Below are 22,200 nucleotides of genomic sequence, written 5' to 3'. Positions count from 1 at the left end.
GAAGTTAATTCTGTGCCTGGAGGTTCACCACCAGCTGAGAGCTGGCCCCATATGAGAGTCACCGAGCCGAGGAGCCCCCTTCTGCTCAGTGGTGCAAGCCCAGCAGATGACACAGCTAATACTGACCCAAGAGCTGCTTTCACAGCTCTGCTGGGGTTCATGGGAGGCTCCAAGCCCCCAGAGTTTGTGTGTTGGACTGGGATGGAGTTTAAGCACTGCTAATCCACAGAAGACAAGCAGCAAACCAAGTCTTCTCCCAGATACGAGAGTTCGCCCGTATCCACCTGCTCTCAGTGAAGCGTCACAGCACACACTCACAGACCTGTCAAACATGACACCTACACTATCAACCATGAAACAGTGATTCAGAAACATGTTCAGCACCACAGTGGCAATTACAAAGCTTAGTAACAATCACCTCTTCACACAGGAACTTTTTCACCGTTGCTAAATTAACACCAGAATTATCTGGGTCAGAATGGATATGTTCACCCCATCTCTCCTGGCCACCCATTTCCAAGAGAATAGCTAGTAAAAATAGAACAGGACTTGCTAATAGTTTTTCTAGTGTCCATAGATTATGGTAAAAACTCAAAACAAACCAAAGAAAATTAGAAATGAAAGCTGCAGAGGAGGGGGGTCCCTACGGACAGCAGTGCTCAGCCAAACCTGGGCTGCCAACAAGAACAGCTCTATGGAGCAGAGCCAAGGGGTTGCCAATCGGCTGCACCTACATGCTTGGCCTCCCAGTGACTGCTGGTTCTCAAGTGCAATATGGGAACAGAAATAGAGCACAAGGGAACTGAAAGAGAAACCTCACTCTAAATATTCCCACTTGTTTCTATTTTCCTCCCCTTGCTAGCTCCCCACCAGGAATTTTGTTTCCCTAAGGCAGAGAAAGTGGTTTATATACACTCTCTGAGGCTCACTGCTAGTTTCTTTCTGAAGTGATCTCTTACCCCTTCACAATTCTAATTTTCTATTATAATTTTCATTTGATCAGTGTTTATATTGCACTCCCTGATGCTGTGGCCCAAATGACCTTCAGACTCTTGTCAGGTCAGCAGTGCTGCCCACTTCATCATCTGTCTGCTCCTTTGTGTCACACATACACACCCACAAAGTGATGATGGTCCAGTGTAAGTAATTCCATAACTCAGCCTGTTTGCACCAAAATGTACTGTTTACTTGACTTTGAGACATAATATTGGATTCTGAAAGATTTGCCTCTTAATGAATGAGGTTATGGAGATGTTTGTTCAGCACATGCCACTCTTCATTATGACATACAAGTCATTAAAGTTATTAAAGGTGGAGTCACAGTGATGCTCATAGTTCAGGTTTTCCATGAAGAATCCCTACTTTCAATTACTTGCAACTGCAACAAACTGCAGCCTTTACAGCTGGAGCTTTCAGTGGCAGGCAGCTGTCTGGGGCATGAGCAGCCTCTCCTCTGCCCTTGGAGTCAGGAAATGTGGTCCCAGTGTTTCTCCTGCCTGCCTTCCCTGTGCAAGAGGCTGTTTGTGTTCAAATATTCATCCAGGAGGGAAGGAGCCCCACAAGAGGCCACAGGACCCCGCACAAACAGTCTGCAAAGAAGCTCTTCCCACTTGGCTCCATGTAGATCCCTGCAAGAATCAGGGTAGCAGGGGAAGCTACCCTGGATCCCTGCAGGGAAGCCTCAGCTCTTCCCCTACCAAGATGGGTAAACAGCTCTCTGCCTAATTCCAGACAGAGACAATTTTACAGGTACGTATGTCCAGAGTTATTTTGCCAGAATAACGATGAATGGCAGGTCTGTAAGTCCATTCACCTGGCTCCCAGCTCACACAAAGAGCCACTGTAACTTCAGCTACATGGTTCTCATTCCATTTGGGAAACTCTCTACAAAAACTGAAAAGAAAACAAACAACTTTGTGCAAAGCCGTAACATTATTTTAACACATTTACTGTATTTCTAAACAACCTAACATGTTGTGGTATATCACAGCAGTGTTTACATGGAATGTCCTGCTCCCTGAAACCAAGTGCTTGAATTAGACCACTCTGTGAGAAAAGTTTAGCTAAACCCAGTCATGCATTTATCTATTTAAAGATGCTTTTTAATTCTGAACTTGCACTGCTGCTCAAGCTTTGAGCAGACTCAGCAGGGGATTACTGCATTTTAAGTACTGTACAAAGCCAATAGAAGAAAGGCTTCCAAGGAGCTGATCCCAAGCAATCTAGCTTGATTGAACCAAAACCAGCTGTGCAGAACTGCCAGCACCCAGTAGTCTTCTTCTACTCTCCCAGGATTTGCTGGTGCTTCTGTAAATGATTCTCTATGCAGTTCATACCAGGCACAGTTTATACCCCTCCAAATTCCACTTTTAGTCACCATAGACGAATTATCCAGTTCCAAACAAGACAAGGAAGCAATATTAAAAAAAAAAAAAAAAAAAAAGAAAAATCATCACTAATTATAGCTTGTGCTGCCACCCTTCATGTCTAAGGGTTTCACATTTTTTCAGCCTGATTTTGAATTTCCCATCAACAGATCATATGCCTTAACTAGAGCGGGTTCAGAACAGATGGAGTTTGAACAGATGAGTTGAAGCTTTTCCTATGTTTGCATTTATTTTAGTGGTCAGTCGTCTCACCGGGTCACCTCAATATAGCTGACCCTAACTATTCCCCCCCGCATACCTTAAAGCAAAACAAATCCCGCAGCTTATGTCGCGAGGATTATACATGAATACATTCCAAGGAGCAGCAGTTTATAGCTCACAGGACATTTTACTGCTGCCCTCGGAGAGGTGGATGAGCACCAGGAGCTGTTTGGGCAGGAGACATGCCCAGTGGGCAGCACAACCTGTGCAAAGCCAGCCTGACACACCGGAGCACGCGGAGACCGGGATTAGCGGCACTGGACATCGGCCAAACCGCGACTTATGTAGGCCCCAACAAGGGTAACTTTTACTCAGATGAACGTTTGTAAGCCATAAACCTATTTACTCTAAGGAGCTAAAGGATTTGAACAAAGAATTCCACGCCGTTCGCTTCCTCAAACCTCGGCACGGGCTGGCCTGACGCGCCCAGCCCCGCGGAGGGGTTTGAGTTGCACTTCAGGCCATGTTTACATTGAGCTTTCACTTTTTTGGGGGGCATCTCTCAATAGCTACAGCATATTACATTACCTCAAGCCAAGATAGTAACACAGCTTGCAAACAGCAGTTTCTGCATTGCCAGACACTTAACTAGATGGTAGATTTATACCATTGTTCATGTTGGGTTCTTTAAAAAAAGACATCAGGAATATACCTCTAAGTGTGTATTAAATATAGCACAACCCAAAATAAGGAAATAGTACTGTGGTCTGCTTTTAATGAGCATCATAAATTCTTTTTGAAGGCTCAATTGACATAAATGGAATTTAAAAAAAAGCAAGCAAATGCCTCCTCTCTATCATACAGGAATTCATAACATTTGAGATTAAATCCATGTGGGAAAACATTGCAAGAACAACAGCAGTTCATGCAATTGAAATCCCCTTGAGTGGCTCTTCCTCACTATATTCCTGATTTAGTGGTTTCGAATTCTAATTTTGTTTTCATATAATTTGTTAGTATGTAGCAATGATGAGCTGTGGCTTATTTAAGCCAAGGGAACTCAGATGACTACAACATGCCAACCACACATGCACCTCAAATAGATTTTTTGCAGTCTGGGTTGTACCAGAAGCAGAAAGAAGGAGAAAACAGAAAAAATTTTCCAATAATAGGAAGTCAAGATCCATTTCTAAAATCTGCTCTATTTTCAAGAATTCCCCACAAATTCCTATGAAAGAATGCTTAACAAAAAAAAAAAAAAAATCTACACCACCACATGGATATGCACCAAGGAAAACATAAACAAGCAAATGCTGGTGTAAGCATCCTGGTAAATAATCCCGAAGACATTTCTATTTTAATTTTTTTCTGATTGATAAATATTCTGTGATCAAAAAGGTGAACTTTGCAGTAGCAAATGAAGTGACATGAAGATACTGCTATACTCTGACAGACAAATTTATGCCCTTCTCTGCAGCAGCCCCTCCCTAAGAAAAACCTGTACAGAAAAACTGACAAAATCAGGATTCATCTTTTTTGAAAAGCAAATCCATCCACAGTTGCAAGAGGGGAAAAGAAAAAAAGAGAAAAAAGATTTCTGCCTTGCCTAGGAGGAAACCTTTGAAATGCAAAGTGAGGAGGAAGACCCAGCTTGTGGATAAATAGCACAGTCTTGGCTTCTGCACATCCCAAATTCTGCTTCAACAAAGCATCAAAGCACTACAGAAAATTCACAGCAGTGGATACAAAGATAACTGAGCCAAAAGCATTCAAGCATAACACTAATAGACAGATATTTCTGGACTCTGGAGTTAAATTAGCTAGCACTAAAACAACCACACTGCTGTGTCCTAATCAGCAAGAACAAACTTCTTTTTTTTTTTTTTATTTTGCTAAACTGGCCAAAACATTCCGTTAATTCAGCAAATAGTTTTCAAGAAAACAAAGTAAGAATTCAAGGCAGAAGTTGTCTTGCATTTGGTTTAAGATTTGATGCAGGACTTTGGTTCTTGCATCTCTGAATTAAACTTGTGTAAAATGGAGTTCTCATGCTATGGGATTGGTTTCTTCATATTTAATTCAGTGTTTTAATGCAGGGGTCATGAATGAACCTCCCCTTCTTTCAGGCTTTGAACAGGTGACAAGGCCAGCATGTTCAGACTTAGAGTTGTAATTTGTTTTAAGGCTGTTCCACCTAAAATTTACATCTTATGCTGACTTTCACATCCCAGCTCAGAGACTGACTGGGCACCTCCATCTGACAGCTGTGGGCCCTCAGTGCCTTGTCACACCCTGTCCTGCTGGCTGAATATCCACTGACTCCACACCTGGAAGGGCATCTCCAAGCAAGACAGAAACACAGCAGGGACCCTTTCTTTGGGCCAGTGATGTGGCCATTCTTCTGTGCTGCAGGAAAGCCACATCCTCTGTGCTAAACCAAACAGCCCTGTGTTCTGAAAGGAGTGCTCTAGAATTCAGTATTTCTCTAGACACTCTCACCCTTGATTTCAAAATTTTCTTCAGGAAATGGGGAAGAAGTTTCAAAATACACTAAATATTAAATCCACTAAACATTAAATCCACTAAACATTAAAATTAATGGAAGTTCCTTGCCGTTTCAGAATACCAGAGTGACATTTTAAGTGCTTGGAGAACTTCAGAAATCAGTCAGTCACGTCCCATAATGGCTTTGCAAAGTCATTTGGCACAGCAAGTCACAAAAGCAGGAGCAGTGTCAGCTCCGCAGAACATTTAACACTTGTCTAGCCTATATCCAAACAGAACTCTGAGCCACTGAAGCAAGAGATGGGCTGTATTTGCAAGAGAGCTCAGCTTCCCTCTCTCTAGAGGCAGGGACAAAGCCAAGGTGCCTTACCACAGCCCTCAATGCACAGGAGCTCAACCTGCAAATGCTGCCCTGAGCCTGCAGGCTTCCTGAAGGCTCTGGCATTTCCATGACAGCACATTGCCTCGGGCTCACAGCACATCAAACTCCCTCTTCTAGCAAGGGCAGCCTGCAGGAGCACTCAGGTCTCCCTTCTGACCCTTTTTCTTCTCAGTTTAGATCTCATCTCAAGTTTACTCAGGTAGCTCCTTCCTCTGTGTTGTCTAGGTGGAGAAAACGTTAGGGATAAAGAAAAGAACGGAACAGACTTGTGTGAATGTCATAGTCCCAGTCCCAACAGAAAAATGTTCCTAAAGAGTTAAATGTCACCAGGCAAGGGAGACAAGCAAGAGGAAAAGCTGTATTGCTAATCTCCTATCAGAACACCCACGCAGTAGGTGGGGGACTATAACCAACAGATTTATTTCCAGTAGGGATAAGTAAAAGACTTATTTGCATTTTAAATTTGCTATTATTTTTATTTTAAGACCCGTGTTTCTGCTGCTTATGTATTTCACAAACACTGATTTATCAGACATGTCCAAGTTCTCTGCCTAAAGCTGATTCTTTAAAGAAATCCAGCTGTTTCCTAGAACGGGGCAGATAGACATCTTGCACACAAGCCATGGAAATATTTTCTTCTCTGATGTTTCAGTATTGCATGGAGAAATTATGTAGAGCAGCAGGGCAGAAGAGCTATAACTGGACCAAGATATCCAGGAGATTACAAATGAGCAGCCCTGGGCAGCAGGAATAAGATCAAGAACTAAGCGGGGGCAGGGCAGTGGGGAAGGAATGTGTTTGGAAATGAGATGTCAGTTGAAAAAGGAGCCTGTGCCCAAGAGAACAAGCTCCCTTTCTGAGCTGGAACCAAATCCAGGAGTCCAGGAGTCCAGGTTCCAGTATCTCACTACTGCCAGCAGTAACCAAGAAGTCCATGGACCAGCTCTGCTCCTCTCACCCTCCTAATTAACCAGGAAGGGGATGACAACCAACTCCTGCCCCTTACTTCACAGACCAAGTCACAGGCAGCAGCACAGAAAACTACTGCATCACCCCTGTGTGCATCGTTCTCATTTGTGCTTTCTATGACAGCTCTCTAAAAAGATCTTGCAAACTTTTAGGCCCACTCACACCTAACAACACTGTGAAGATCATTGTTCAGGCTGCAACAAGAGTAGTTCAGAATCAGGAAAAACCTGAAATAAAAACTGTGTGATGGAAAACCTCTTGGCTTATGACCACATAGCCTTAGATTCCTCACGTACCAGCTCCCAACAGCTCGTTCAATGTGCAGCAGCAGCAGTGGTCAAGCAGCTGGACACAAATTTTGTTTTCTTCACAGCTCAGGGCCTGATTGAATTTCTCCACACACCAGACTTACTGTGGAAAATAAATCCTCCCTTTTGCAATAGCTACATGGAGGAACTTTAGGTTTACAAACCACAAATTGGCCAGAAAGCAACACGCTGGTCGCTGGGACTGGTGTCAGCACCTGTCAGCTCCTCGGCAGCCGGGCTCCGGCGCCCAGCCCGCACCGAGCCTTCCCCACAGAGCCGGGCCATGGAGAAGCCACTCGGATTTCACACACCAGCCTATAGTTAGTAACTGAACCATCAAGGTTAAGCCTTGGGTGTCCTTCAGCTCTTTGTGAGATTTTTGACATGTGAGCAGGAAGCACAGGGCAGCTGCCCTGTTCTGTGCTGGCAGGATTGAACACCTCACACACACAAACAGTGAAAATGCAGCTCCTGCAGCCTTACCCAGTGATGTGCAGCAGGGACTGCTGCCTTTGGGGGTTCAGGAAAGAGCTTACAGTGACTGAACCTGTCTCATTTTCAAACAAAACCATGAATCACAGTAAAAGCAAGAATGCACTTAAATCCAAGGAATCACCAAGAACATTTAATTCTCTCTTAGGTTTCACATGCATATCGTTCAGCCACCAAAAATCTGAACCACTCTTTAAAAAAATTGAAAAATTCAAAATCATGTTATTGCAGCTGTCCCATAAAATACTGTAATGGTACAAAGTCATTTCATAGGGACAGCTGTGATAATATATTATGCTTGCAGAAAATCTTGAGCTAAAAGTTGTGCTACAGTATTTGCTTGATTTTTACTTATATTTTCTCTTTTAAGTGTTTTCCCATTAGCTGTACAAGTAAACTGATGATAAAGCAATATCAAACCAAAATTGACTGTCTATTTTGGCATGGTATGAAAATCTGCAGCACTCTCCTCACTGTGCCCCACACCAAGTGCCAGACATTTTTCTTCTGTAAATAAGGATCTTGTCCAGGTTATGGGCTAGAAGAATGTAAAGGGAAAGGTCTGAAATATTCAGACAGAATTCTGAAGCTTAAACTTTCAACATAGTTCTCAAAGCAACACGATGATATCAGTTCACAAATAGCTTAAGCAGAAGTCCAGCACAGTGGTAGCTGTCTCAGGCTACGTAACAGGCCCTTCAAAAGAGTATGAAGTAACAGAACTGAAATGTATTTGGCAAGATGCCACCACCCAGATGAGATCCCAGCCTCATGGATATGTACAATACACAGCAATTCATCAGCTCATACTATGTGGCACTGACATTTCTTTTGTCAAACCAAAAATAGCTTTAGCAAAAGTAAATTGAGTCCCACATGTGGAGCCCGGTAAGGTCTCGGCATGTTACACAAACTGCAATACTTCCCAAAAAAAAAAAAAAAATCAAACCCAAGTTGAGGAACAACAAATGAAAATTTCACATTCATCAGCAATGAAGGAAAAGCATTCTGGGAAGGAAGGAGACTCAGGATAGGGGTTCAGAAAATAAAAACCACATAACTGCTTTCCAAGTACTGCACAAGGAAGTACCAAAGCAGGCAGACTTCCCCCAGGATGCAGCACGTCACCACAGTTTCTCAAGCCTTCAAATTCCACGAAGACCTGGAGCATCTTGTCCTACAGAAGGGTACGTGCTAGCCCTTTGCATACAGCCCATCCACCCAAGCTGGAGGAAAAACACAGAAACCCTATCAGAGGCCAGATTCTAAGTAGCAATTTAGATGGGTCAGAGGGAAAAAAAATGGAAATTAAAAAAAAAAAAAGAAAAAGTTAAGCACAGAAATAGAAGCACAAAACTTACTTCAAGAATTTAGTTATTCAAGCAGAAGAACCCTGATAATCAGAGTTAACAGTGACTCAAACCTCCACCCTTCCTGGATAACTGAAACCCTTTAGAGCTCCAGTATTTCCATGCTGGACTACGTAAATGAAATTAAGACATCACAAATATGCCTTTGGTGGCCAAACTCATGTCCATGCAGGACATCTGCTAGTCCACTCCACAGAACATGGCTTCTATGTCCAGAAGAACCACAGTGACCACCTCCTTTGGTCTCCAGCAGAACACAAGATGCCAGACTGCCCCTGGATTTAAACTCCTGCTCAAGGGTTGCTTTAGCCTGTTTTGCCAAAAGCCCAAATTTCAGCAATAAATTCTCTGCTAGGGCTGGAGTGGGTTTCAGGAAGTTCCTCATGTATTTGGTGCAAGCTCTCTTCACTAGGAAGTGACACAAATCACACCAGTGCATCACTGCCAATTGGCAGGGCAGCTTCAGTCCCACAGCCAGGACAGGCAGAGCTCACAGAAACACCCTGTCAAGCTTAGGCAAGGGAAAAATAAAAGGAAAAAAAAGAATGAATGAATAGCATTCAGAAGAAGAGCACTCCCTTAATCTGTATTTGCATAGCCACTAATACAACAAAGCCCATGAAGAGTTCAGTTTTTAAACAATATCACAATGCAAATATTTTCCTGCTGGCGCCGCTGCCATTCCCGAGGAGCCGGAGCTGCTGGCTGTGCCTCACACCTGTCTGGTCATGGAAAGGTAAGGAAGAGAGGACTCCCCACAAGACTGGGGCTCCTGCACACAGCAAGGGTAAGTGGTTTAGCACATCAAGAAGGTGTCTTACTCCCAAGGAGGAGGCAGAAGCAGAAAGCAGGACAATGCACTTCAGACCTTGATGAAATAACATCTGCTTCCCACACTGATTCAGAGGCAAGATCATTTAAAGACCAACACTCTCACATTCTTAAAGTACCTTGAGGGACTTCTCCCATCCAAAGGCACTGTGGACCTTCAAATTCTGAAAAAGCTTTAGAGAAACATGTCTCCAAAATTATCTTTTACTCTTCATCTGTCTGCTCCATGAAGAACTCAAACAGAAAAGAAAAGCCTTTTGAGACATCTCATGACTACTCCAAACACAAGTGTTTGCTACATCTACAGCCTGCCCGGGTCAATCAGTCACCTCTTGCAAGAGACCAGAATCTGTCTCTTTCTGATCTGTCACCAGCATTCCCCACCAAACCCAACATTTAATGCACCTACTTGGAAAAGTTTATTTAGTGGGAACCTTGCCACTCTGAACATCTCCATTAGCCTGGGTACAACTCCCCTGAAAACTCTCAGCAAAATGCAAAGTACACACCATTCCTGGCTTCCCAGTCCTGCCACCTCCCTACAACTTGGTCAGCAGATTGTGTGGGCTGAGGGATGAGGGCACTTGAAGTGTGACCTGGCTCACTGCTCGGTCCTGTGATCAGCCACTTTGACATGAAGAAGGTGGGGTAAACAGGGCGGGGAAGAGGTCGATACAATCACCCCTTTTGGCAGCAGTCTGAGCAGATCCAGTATTTCACAAACCACATCCCGAGTTGGGCAGTCATCACTGTTACCCAACTCACATGAGACAAAATCCTATTTCTCAAATCAGAAGTGCAGAAATCTAATGTGATATTTGTCAAGCAAGCACATGTTTCAGATTTGAACCACTTTATATGGTGAAATCTCTCTGTATAAAGACCACTTTATAGGGTCTTCTATCAGGGGCTGCTGAAATCCCACCAAAGTGCATTGCAGAAATTAATCAGAACACCTCAGTCTGGTTTAAGGTGTTTCTTTTGACAGCCATCCAACACACAAAAGCACATCTTTAAGAGTGCACTGGGACTACCCATACGAGCTTTATGTTCCCTTCCAAGGGTTTGAAAAAAATCCAAACAATTACATTAGATCCATTCCCTGGCATGATACTGCAAGGGACATTTCTGTAAAACACCTGTGCCAGCAAAGCCCTGAGCACAGGAACTATGCACAGGGGGTTTTCAAGGAGTTTGACATAAACTACAGTGGAAATGACTGATGCTGGGCAGATCTGTGAGGACCTTCCCACAAATGCCATTTGGCATTAGAGTAGTGCTCTGCTAGTTGAAATTACAAACTCCCCAGAGGTGCCAGAGGACAGCATCGAGGCCAGGAGCTGGGCCAGCAAGCAAAACCACACAAAGCCAATAGAATTTGTAACAGCCCTTCATCAAGGCAGCCAGTACCTAACCCCAAGAGGTAAAGGAATAAGCCTCGCTGCATTCGCAGGCAGATTGCTGAAACTAAAAATGAAAGACAATGAGAAAAAGGAAACAAGTGAATGTGCTCACAGAAAGCTGATGTTCTCTTTGTGAAGGGGAGAGCCTCCTGCTCAGGGCAGCTTCATAGAGCCTCAGGCTGGGGGTCTCAGAATCACAGAATCAATCAGGTTGTAAAACACCTCTGAGGTCACTGAGTGCAACCTATGACCCAACACCTTGTCAACTAGATCATGGAATTAAGTGCCATGTCCAGTCTTTCCTTAAACACCTCCAGGGATGGTGACTTCACCACCTCCCTAGGCAGCCCTTTCCAATGTTTAATCAGCCTTTCTGTGAAGAAATTCTTCCTAATGACCTACCTAAACTCCCCTGGTGCAGTTTAAGACTATGTTCTCTCATCACTTGTTATCTAGGAGAAAAGCCTGACAACCACTTGGCTCCACTCTCCAATCAGGAAGTTGAAGAAAGCAGGAAGGTTCCCCTCGAGTCTCTTTTTCTCCAGGCTGAGCCATCACAGCTCCTTCAGCCAGTCCTTTTGCTCTAAACCCTTCCCCAGCTGCGTTATCCTTCTCCGGACATGCTCCAGACTCTCACTGTCCTTTCTGAATCGAGGGGCCCCTCTCCCGGCGCTGAGAGCCGGGGTGTCCCCCGCTCCGGCCGATACTCACATCCGCCCCACGCCCTCGTACATGCGGGTCTCGTCCACCAGCATCATCACCTCCGTGTCGGTGAGGTGCGCGTGCTTCTTGGTCTTGGTGAGCTGCTCGATCTGCAGGTCGGCCAGCTTCACCTTCTGCTGTGTGTCCATCACCTTGGCCTGCAGCTCCGTGAAGGCCTGGCCAGGGGAGAGCGCCGGGGTGAGGAGCGGCGGGGGCACAACCGGCCCCAGGCTGGGGGGACCAGCCGGCGACACCGGGACACAGAGGGGGACACGAGGAGGGACACACAGTGGGCAGGACACACAGTGGGAGGGTGGGACACAAGGAGGGAGCACACATGAAAGAGGGACACACGGGAGGGGGTCTCGTACCTTCTTGAGCTCCAGATCCACGGGCGCCGCCATCTTGTCCGTGCACGGCGCATGCGCGGAGGGGCGGGGCAGTCAGGGCCCCACCCGCGGGCGGGACGCGCTGTGGGACCGGCACCGGCACCGGCACCGGCACCGAGCGGGCCGGGGGCTGCCGTGGGACCGGCACCGGCACCGGCACCGAGCGGGCCGGGGGCTGCCGTGGGACCGGCACCGCCACCGGCACCGGCACCGAGCGGGCCGGGAGCTGCCGCGGGACCGGCACCGGCACCGGCACCGGCTCCGAGCGGGCCGGGAGCTGCCGTGGGACCGGCACCGGCACCGGCACCGGCTCCGAGCGGGCCGGGAGCTGCCGTGGGACCGGCACCGGCACCGGCACCGGCACCGGCACCGAGCGGGCCGGGGGCTGCCGTGGGACCGGCACCGGCACCGAGCGGGCCGGGAGCTGCCGTGGGACCGGCACCGGCACCGGCACCGGCACCGAGCGGGCCGGGGGCTGCCGTGGGACCGGCACCGGCACCGAGCGGGCCGGGAGCTGCCGTGGGACCGGCACCGGCACCGGCACCGGCACCGAGCGGGCCGGGGGCTGCCGTGGGACCGGCACCGGCACCGAGCGGGCCGGGAGCTGCCGTGGGACCGGCACCGGCACCGGCACCGAGCGGGCCGGGGGCTGCCGTGGGACCGGCACCGGCACCGAGCGGGCCGGGAGCTGCCGTGGGACCGGCACCGGCACCGGCACCGGCACCGAGCGGGCCGGGAGCTGCCGTGGGACCGGCACCGGCACCGGCTCCGAGCGGGCCGGGAGCTGCTGTGGGACCGGCACCGGCACCGAGCGGGCTGGGGGCTCCCGTGAGGGCTCCTCACTCCCGGCCGCGCTCTGCGGTGCCCACCGGTGGGCTTGCGGGCCCGAGAGCCCCTGGTCGGGCCGGCCCTCCCTGCGTGTCCCCGGCCCGGGCTGAGGGCGCCGCGCGGGGTTGGGAGAAGGCTCGGAGCGGCCGGAGGGGGAGAACCATCCCTGCCTTAGCTGGGAATCCTAGAATAGTTAAGGAGCTGGAAAGGACCTTAAAGATCATCTCATCCCAGGTGCCCCCTACCCCAGGCAGGGACACCTTCCACTGTCCCAGGTTGCTCCGAGCTCCATCCAGCCTTGCCTTGGACATTCCCAGGGATGGGGCATACACAGTTTCTCTGGGCAGCCTGTTTCCATCCCTCACCACCCTCACAATAAAGAACTTTTTTCACATACCAAACCTAAAATTTCTTTCTTTCAGTTTGTACCGATTGCTCCTTATCCTGTCACTACAGTTCCTGGTGAGGAGTCCCTCTTTGGCTTTCTTGTCCCTTCAGACACTGAAAGGGTGCAATGAGTTCTCTACTCAACCTTTCCTTCTCCACCAGAGCAGCCCCAGCTCTCTCAGTCTGTCTTCATAGGGAAGATCCTCCACTCCTCTTACCAACTCTATGGCTTCCTCTGGACTTGCTCCAGCAGTTCCATATTGTTCTTATGTTGGAGACACCAGAACCGGGCATGGTAGAGGGGAGGAATCACCTTCAACCTGCTGGCCATGCTCCTTTGCATGCAGCCCAGGATCCTGTGGGTTTCTCTCTGCCTCACAGCTCTCTAGCAGAGCCAGCAACTCCCCTGCTCTCACTTCCCCCCAGGAAAGAGGAAAGAACTGGTTTGGAGGTTATTTTTACTGCAAAGTAAGGAATCATTCCTGATCACTGTATGAAGTGATGCTTGCTGGAATTACCTCAGCTTCAGGAACCTGCAATCACCCCAAGAACAGATGGGATTCCTTTCAAGAGGGGTGTGGGTCTACCTCTGGATTTTTTTTTTTTTTCCTAAATCATAGAACCATCATAATATTATTTGGTCAGAAGGCACCTTTAGGATAATCCAGTCCATCTTCCAGTTGACCAGGTTGCTCAAAGCCACATTCAGCCTGGCCTTGAACACCAACAGGTATGGGGCAGCCACAGCATCTCCAGGCAACCTGTGCCAGTGTCTGAATGACAAATGCTGCCTTAAAACCGGGGACTATTCCCATTTGAATGGATCAGTGGCCAGCAGGGCTTTATTCATACTGGAGGCGGCTTTACTTGGTGAGCAGACACACAAACATCACACTCTTCCCAAAGCACCAGCTGGCAAAAATGAAGAAAATCTCCAAAATAATCCACACGGAGCCAAGCTGAGATGGATCCTGCCTCCAGCCCCTTACACCACACTGCTCCTCAAGGATGGCACAAGCTGGTCAGCAGCCCTGACCACACACTCAGGATCTCTGCTGCTGTTGGCAGTACCCCACCAGCATGGAACTGGTGCTGAATGCAGCCTTCAGAATTCTGACTCCTTTCCACCTCCATGATTCAATTAATGACCCAAGTGTTTGTTACAAAGTGTTATTTATTAGAATATTACATTGCACTTAAAAAATAAGAGAGGTCTGACCCTGTCATCTTGACGTACATGAAGGATGCAGGGCCAGACCTACAATAAATATAAATACTATGTACAGTTTATCTAAAATAAATATATAATTTAAAATGAAAAATATCTTGTTAAATAGCTGTTACCCTCCCCCCCTTTCTGCGGCGAAGGAAGCCCCGAGCTCGGTCTCCTCCCTTTCACAGCTTGTTGCTCGGCACATACTGCAACGGACGGAGAGCCGCCGGAGAGCCCCTGTGCCCCCGAGCAGCGCTGCCGAGCCCGCTCCGTGCCGGAGGTGGCCACGGAGCTGCCACAGCGCCGCCGCTGCCCGAGCAGCCCCGCCGGTGCCGTCCTGGTGCTCCAGCGAGCCCCCAGTGTGCCGCAGCCCCGTGCCGCAGGCGCCGCGGTCTCGCCTCTTCCAGGAGGTAGAAGTGCATTCGTGCCGACCCCTGCAAGAGAGAGGGGAGAGCTCACACCGCGATCCTGGGCTGCTGCGCCTCAGAGCACTCCCTGCGTGCTGGGGGAGAGGTGCCGACCCACCCAGCCCGGCGGGAGAACCCTCGTGCCCACCCAAGCCCCACTCGCCACCCCTCGGGGCTGGACCCGGGGGGGATGTGAGCCAAGGTACCCCACCATGCTTCCCTTCCAGGGAGCACAGCACTTCTTCTCCTCAGAAACACCCACCCAGTAACCCCCACAATAAAGGGGACAGTGAGGAAAGCCTTGTGTCATGTCTCCTTCCTGAAAATTCAGCTTCTAAGAAAAGCTCAAATTCCCACCGCCAACACTGTGATGAACATGACAGAAATTCTCCAAAGGCATTACTTCATCCTCACAAAGAACAATGACTTTTCTTTTCTTTTTTTTTTTCAAGAAAAGAAGTAGCTGTAATATGTCTGACCACATCTAACGTCAGGATTTAGGTCAGATCAGAGGAAGTTTGACAAATTTTCAGCACTCAGCCCCAGAGCCACCCCTTGGGCAGAGCACACACCCCAAACCAGCCAGAAGAACATGGCATGGGCTGGCAGCAAGATCCCCCCATGCCAAGCTGATAGGCATTGCTTTGGTGCAAGTAGTAAGTAGAGTGGGAATGAAAAGGAAAGGGGTTTTTTACACATGTATATAAATAGAGGCAATATCTAAGGAGGGGAAGTGACTCAGAGGGTCAGAGAGAGAGCAGAATGAGCAGGGGGAAAAAAAATCTAAACAAAACAGAAGCAGCTTCTCTACTACCAAACATCCCCAAAGCATGGAACACCAGCACAGAGCAGGGACTTAGGGTTAGAAAGAAGCACATAGGAATGACAGGGGTGCCAGGGGACAGGATTTCAGCAGGAAGGGGAGAAAAGAAGACTGGAGCCCCCCCAGGGCAGCCTAGACTCTCAGCCAGCTGCTTCTCCAGACTCAGGCTGCCTTCAGCTCCTGCCTAGCTCTGGCACAGGATCTACACAGCAGTCCCAGCCAGCACAAACAACAGAGCCCCAGATGTCCACCAGCCCCACTGCTGCCCCGTGTCCAGCCAGGGGCTCACCTCGCCAGCACCCGGCATCCTCAGTGATTCACAGTGATGCCCAGCTTGATTTTCTCTTCGTTTTCTACATCGTAGCCACCCCTCTTGTGACACCTGTGAGGCCAAGCAAAGGGATGCTCAGGGCATGGAGAAGCCCCTGTCACCCTCCTCTAGCACATGATCTCCCCAGGGACACAGATCAGGGAGCTCAGTCCCATCCCACTCACCTGAGCATCAGCAGGGCTGCGATGATGACGAGACACAGGGAGGACAGGACAACAGCAACGACGGCCAGGGCTGTGGTGTGGTCGTACGCGCTGGGCGGGTGCTCCACCGGCAACAAGAGGCCGTGGCAGCGCTCTCCATGATAGCCTGGCTGGCATCTGGGCAAGAAGGAAACTCCTAAAGGTCAGTGGTGAGCAAGGACAGGAGGTCTTCGTGTTCCCCCACACCCCATGGGAAGGCAACGCCTCTGTGCTCAGCCTTAACCAGCACCCTCCTGTTCCCCTCGGGCCCCACACCCCTGAGCTGGGATGCCACCATCATGTCTGTTGTACTGGTAAATTAAGATTCTCCTGCACCTAGCAAAGGTTCCTATAAAGGTTGAGCTCTCCCCCAGTGGAAGGCACTGAGGTCTGTGCTCTTCCCAGTCACCCCCAGGCAGGTTGCCCAGACCACCTCTGGAAGTGGGAAGGGAGCAGTGAGGCAGCTAGGCCGGCATTTCCCATGGAGCAGGATGTCCCTGAACACCCCACCAGCTCAGAGGTGTCCCATCCCTGGAGACTTGGGAGGTTGCTCATGTAACAGAAATAACGCTTCACACAGGCTGGGAGGCTTCCAGCCCTCCCTGAGCCACATTGCACTGATGCAACCAGATAAATATATCCCTCTATATCCAGCACCACTGACCCTCAGGCTGATCTCCAAGCCGGACTCAGCCCAGCTCCTGGGCTCACAATGCCCCACGCCAGCATCACCTCCCAGGCACAGCAGCAAGGCTGGGCACATGGCAAAGGTGCAGGACCCAGTCCAGCAGCATCCTCATTCCACCCTGTGCCCCAGGAAGCAACACTCCAGGAGACCCTGTGACAAAGGCACAGCCAACCACCAAGAGCAGCCACCACCGAGTGACACCAGTCAACACAAGGCCTCTTTAGCCGAGGAGGCCGGGGCAGTTGGCCACTGTTACTAAAAACTCCGATGGCTCTGAGAGATGACAGCCAGGCACAGACCAACCATGCTGAAGAGACACAGCCAGCCCCCAAATCTCTGCTGCTTGTCTGTGTCCCAGTTTCTCTCCAAGCCCCAGGGATCTGGGCAGGGGACACCTCGCTGTCCCAGGCCTAGGCCAGGGTGTTACAACCCACACTGTGCTGGGTCACCAACCCAAACTGAGCCTGCAAAGATGTCCTCTCATTGGCAGTCCTGAGTCCCCCATGCAAGGGCCCAACTTCATGACAGCTTCAACAGGGAGAAACCAGGGAGTTAGAGGAGCTCTGTGGAGCTTGATCCCTGCAGATTGCAGATCCTGTGGGCACCATAAGCCAGGGAGCTATTATCTTCCCTGGGCTCAAGGCTGGGTGGCTCAGAGGATTGATAGTGAAGAACAAAGCCTCTTACATATCTGCCAGCTCAAGTCCTGCCCACGTCAGTGGGGATCAAATATGCACCCCAGAGTATTTCCTGCAGCAGCAGTGCTGTATCCAGGTGCCCCAGCAGCAGGCAAACACTGTCTCCTTCACTTGCCTCATCCAGTCCCTGCTTCTCTGCACCCCAGGGTGGGTGGGCAATGGACAGGCCAAGGGACAGCTCAGGCATGGCTTTGGCAGCCTGTCCCCAAAGGTGCTACCTCCACTCTGCTTTGCTGGTGGCATGGCAGAGATGCTCCTCCCACCTGCACTGATGTGCCCTGACAGATGCAGGAGCCCGGAGGTCTCAGAGTGGGGGATTTACAGTGACAGGATCAGGATGAGCTTTCCCAAATCAGACCTGCAGAAGGCCTCAGCTGCCAGACCCCAGCCCTACACACAATTCTGCAGTCCCCAGCACAGCCAGAGCTCAGCATGCTGGCAGGGAACCCTGGCTCTAAGGCCATGACAGGATTTGGGGAAGGGGTGGACACTTCTCAAGAATTACAAGGAAGAGGCCAAGTCAGAGTTGTCCCTGCACGGGTAGGGAACATGCACTAAAAATATCTCTTCTTTTCCTCTGCCCAGCCAGGAGAATTGAAAGAACCATGACTAAACCTCCCCCCACACAGGCACACGCCAGCAACTCACATGCAAGAGGGAGCTCCCAGCTCTCGGATGTACTTGCACTCGCCGTGAATACAGAAATCCTTGTACTTCCGCAGGCACGGGTCTCTCTTCTTCCCCAGGCCTTTGCCTTTTCTTCTTTTATTGCCGTTCCCTTTTTTCTTGGGAGTAACGAGGCCTTGAGGCTTTGACAGGAAGGCAACTGAAAAACAATTTGGGAAGGAGAGAACAGCAGTCAGATCAGCTCCACGTGCCAACCAAAGGGAAGGCAAAGCCACATCCCGGGGCTGCCACAACTGCTCAGCCCTGGCTCCCACAGCCCTTTGTGCTGGGAGCTGCCCCCGAGCCCGGGGTGGGGGGGGGGGGGGGTGTGGGCATTTTTTTTTCAGCTCCTCACAAATATCATGGCCTTTCCAATTCATAAGAACAATTCTCAAGGAAAGAAGGGAGTCGGGCAGGGGGAACAGAGCTTTATACATCTCAAATGCTGCTATTATATGCACCAGTTTCCACTGAATACAGAACATTGCTAATTGCCCCTTTATCTGGCCTTTATTTCCCTGACAAGCACAGGCTTTTCTAAGACCCTATTCATGGCTCTGAGGGACTCTCCTTCCCGTGGGCACAAGGATGCCTTACTCACCCCAGGGCAGGATTAAAAGAGCAAGCCTTCCTTAAGTTTTGGTTTTGCAGAGCCCAAGAGAGATGGTGAGGGCATCATTCCCATCAATTACAACGGTATATTTTAATTGTGGTCCAGTAACCAGCGGCTTTTGGTGCCAGACCAGCCCCCTGCTGGGTTGGTGGAAACTAGAGCACCAAGCTCCTCACCCAAACATAGCCCAACACTAGCAACGGTACTGGAACGGTTATTAAAGAGCGCAGATGCCAAAAAAAACCCAGCTCGCAGCTTGATCTCACGAGGTGCTGGAGAGCACTCACTGCTCCAAGGGGGATTTTTTAGCCCCCCCGAGCTATGGTGCTCAGTAACCCCGATGAATTAAGCCCGGGGCTGCTCAGGAAGGAGAGTACAGCAGAGTCCAACCTGGCAAGTTGTAACCTGCCCAGGTTACAGCTCAACCGCTTCTTGACGGAACCAGCGCCTCTCATGCTGGCACGCACCGGTTGCACACCTAGCAAAGTTATGTCGACATCCTCCACGCTGCGCCTGGAGAAAACCGATACTCCAGGAAACTCCGCGGCTTGGAGAAGCCCCCGGGTGAGGCTGACAGCAGAGGCTGCTCCGTCCCCTGCCTCTCCTGCCCTGAGGGTTATCTCCCAGCCACAGCCCGCCGACACACACTGCAGCGTTTCCCGAGGGCTGAGTCCCCCCGGTGCGAGTGGCTCAGCCCGGTTTTGCCAGCATTTTGTCACAGTCTGCTGGCACAGCCAGAAAGCAAAGAAAAACACGGAAAAATGGGAGGGTGAGCTGTACGGAGCAGAGCACGCTCCTGGTGCCAGGTACTGCCCTCGGCACGCCGCGTGTGCGAGGCACAGGTACATGTCACCCCCTCAGCCCGCGATGGGCCCCCGTCCAGCCCCCATGAGAGACCCCAGGACACTCTCTGGTGCCAGCCCGGGGCAAGGAGCCCGGCGTGGGTGCTCGGGAGCCCCAGAGAGCGGCAGTGCCCCCACCGCCCCCGTGGCGAGGCCGCCGGCTGACGAGCCCTGCCGCGGAATGAGGAGCAGCCGCGCGTGGGCGGCGGTGACTCACGACGGTCCCCGCGCCACGACCGGCAGGGCAGCGCGGGTCCCCGGACACGGCAACCCCGCCACGAGGGGCTCTGTCTCCTCCTGGCCAAGCAGTTCAGAGCCGGGACCCCCTGGAACCCGCCCTGCAGGCGACTTCAGGAACACGGACAGCCCCTGGCAGGAGCGCCACTGCTCCGTGCTGGTGCCCCACAGGCTACTCCCACTCGGGTCTGCTGCCGCCGGGGCTCGGTATCTGGGACTGCTCCCACCCACCGCTGCAAGTCCCTCCAAAGCGAAGCCGGAGCTGCTGCCGGGATACCCGCGGGACTGAGCCGAGCTCAGCCCCGGCACCTTCGCGACCTCTCCGTCTCCGACTGCCCCCAGCCTAGCCCGTCCCGCGCCTCCGGCCCCGCCCTGGGACCCCTTATCCCGTCCATACCTCTCGGCAGCTCGCTGAAGTCGTCCCCCGAGGCCGCTCCACCGCCCTCCTTCTCCGGGCTGCCGCCGAGCAGCGGCGCCGTGGCCGGGACCGGCACCCCGCCGCCGCCGCCCTTGTGCAGCACCTCGTTGTGCAGCTCGTCCCGGCGCAGCCCGCCCGCCGCCGCCGAGCACACTGCGGAGAGAGCGGTCAGGAGTGGGGGCTGACACTGCCCTGCCCGGGACCCCCCACGCGGGACAGGGACCAATCTTCCCGTTTGCCCACAGCCAGGACCAGGACGCCTCTGCCGGCGCCCAGGACCGGCCATGCCCGCCTCGCCCAAGACCATCCCCCCACACATTCGGGACCCTCCAGTCGAGCACGGCGCTGGGATGCGGTGCCCGCACCCAGGACCCTCCCCACGCGAGCGCGTACCTGCCGCCAGCAGCGCTTGGATCAGCACCGCCCGCCCGTCCATGACCCGCGGGCACACACGTCCAGCCACTGCCGTGCTCCGCTCGGTCCCGCAGCGATGCCCGCTCTCCGGCACGGTGGCCCCGCGGCGGACAGAAAGCTGCGGGCGGCGGGGCGGGGCGGGGAGGGGCTGAGTGATCGCCCCGCCCCCGGGAAGGGCTTCCCCACCGCCCCCGGGGGCGTCCCGCCGGCTGGGACCGGGCCCAGGTCCCGGGGCCTTGGCCCGGGCCCGGTGGGTTCTCCTCGCTCCGGAGGCGGGCCAGGGACCCAAAAGCCACCGCTGCAGCGGTGCCGCTCCGCGCTGCGGGCCGAGCTGGGCGGAGAGAGCCCGGAGAGAAAGGGTTTCTGCAGAGCGCGGAGGGCAGGAGATGGCCAGGGGGAAGCGTGGCCCCAGCCATGGGGAAAGGAGGCAGATCCCGATGGTCCCCGTGGCCCCAGGCAGGTGGCCGAGGTGGCCCGAGGGTGCTGGGAGAGCGAGTGCACCTCAAAAGACGAGCATCACGTGAGAGGCAGGACCTCAGGAGTCAAGGCTGCACCTCTTCCTGGCCCTGGGGATGGGACCCCCCTCAGAAAGGGGACAGGCTGCCACCCATGCGCCACTGCACCAGCGGCAGGTCTCACCAGGGAGGTGGTGGCAACATGAGATGGCAGCAGAGACCCCTTCTGTTCCCAAGACCCCATTTGTGTCCCTATGCTGCCCAAGTGATTGAGTCACAGCCTCACCTCACAACACCCCCCAGCCAGGCACTGTCCTTGTCCCTGTCCCAGCCTGCTGTGTTTGGGCACTGCCAAAGCTTCCCCAAGCCCTTCACCACGCTGGCAACCGTGTGCTGTGTTTGGCTCCATCCTCAGCACAGGTGACAGCCAAAAAAATGTCACTGACATCAGTGCTGGGTGAGTGCAAGGTCCTGCCCCAGCTCTCCTTTGGGCCAGCAGAGGCCCCTGGTTGGTTCCTCGAGGTCCTGAGCCCATGGCTGATTTGGGCTCAGCTAGGCATGAGCAAATATTCCTGCCATTGTTGTTGCTGTCTCCAAGGAATACCACCGGATCTGGCACCCCCCCGCTCACACCCTCCTTCTTGCTCAGACTTGACTTTTGCAATTGTTTGCTGGATGTTTTTCCTTCCGCCTCCTCCGGCCATCAGGAGCCCAAAGCCTTTGGTGGCACGGGTGAGGGGCTGTGCCCCTGGGCAGCTCTGCACACTGGCTCCTGGGGAGGTCCCCATGTTGGGATGGAATTTTTTGCCCCTGCCAGTCCCCCACCACATCCACAAGGCCGGGCTGGGCGTGTGCGGGCAGTGTATGCGGGCAGCATTTGCCAGCTGCCCTGGCACCTCTGGAGAGGGAGGTACCAGCTCACGTCAGCTGCCAGGGAGGCAGCTGGCACAGAGGACTGGCAGCAGGCAAGGGTGGGGGGGATGTGTGCAGGCTGCTGATCCTGCCTGCCTCTGCTTCCTGCCTCTGCCTCCTGCTGCCTCTTCCCCTCTGCCCCCCACA

The 22,200-nt window shown here is 52.0% G+C and overlaps 2 protein-coding genes across 2 annotated transcripts in view; both read right to left on the bottom strand.

Moving 5' to 3' along the window:
• Window positions 1-12,026, bottom strand: part of PFDN1 (prefoldin subunit 1) — a 31,251-nt gene extending 19,225 nt beyond the window's left edge. The window contains exons 1-2 of the mRNA XM_053991091.1: window positions 11,922-12,026; window positions 11,560-11,726 (exon numbers count right to left, since the gene is read on the bottom strand). Coding sequence (XP_053847066.1) covers window positions 11,560-11,726; window positions 11,922-11,954 — 200 coding nt within the window. The 5' untranslated portion in view covers window positions 11,955-12,026. The remainder of the gene's footprint in view (window positions 1-11,559; window positions 11,727-11,921) is intronic.
• A 1,730-nt stretch (window positions 12,027-13,756) lies between these two features.
• HBEGF (heparin binding EGF like growth factor) lies at window positions 13,757-20,800 on the bottom strand. The gene is made up of 6 exons (XM_053991245.1): window positions 20,666-20,800; window positions 20,252-20,425; window positions 18,145-18,322; window positions 16,093-16,248; window positions 15,887-15,979; window positions 13,757-14,801 (listed from the first exon to the last, which is right to left on the bottom strand). The coding sequence occupies exons 1-5, from the start codon at window positions 20,706-20,708 to the stop codon at window positions 15,907-15,909; spliced, it is 624 nt and encodes a 207-aa protein (XP_053847220.1). The 5' UTR covers window positions 20,709-20,800; the 3' UTR covers window positions 13,757-14,801; window positions 15,887-15,906.
• Between the last annotated feature and the right edge of the window lie 1,400 nt (window positions 20,801-22,200).

The sequence above is a fragment of the Vidua macroura genome, chromosome 15 (genome assembly GCF_024509145.1).
Source record: "Vidua macroura isolate BioBank_ID:100142 chromosome 15, ASM2450914v1, whole genome shotgun sequence".
NCBI classification, from domain to species: domain Eukaryota; kingdom Metazoa; phylum Chordata; class Aves; order Passeriformes; family Viduidae; genus Vidua; species Vidua macroura.
Note: the sequence above shows the minus strand (reverse complement) of the source record. Positions and strands in the feature narration are given on the sequence as shown.

Excerpts from the sequence above, each read along its gene's own strand:
- HBEGF (XM_053991245.1), bottom strand. The coding sequence starts at position 20,708 with ATGGACGGGCGGGCGGTGCTGATCCAAGCGCTGCTGGCGGCAG. Across the intron at positions 20,426-20,665 it reads CCAAGCGCTGCTGGCGGCAG|TGTGCTCGGCGGCGGCGGGC; the intron begins GTACGCGCTCGC and ends CTCTCTCCGCAG. Across the intron at positions 16,249-18,144 it reads CTGGGAGCTCCCTCTTGCAT|ATGCCAGCCAGGCTATCATG; the intron begins GTGAGTTGCTGG and ends CTTCTTGCCCAG.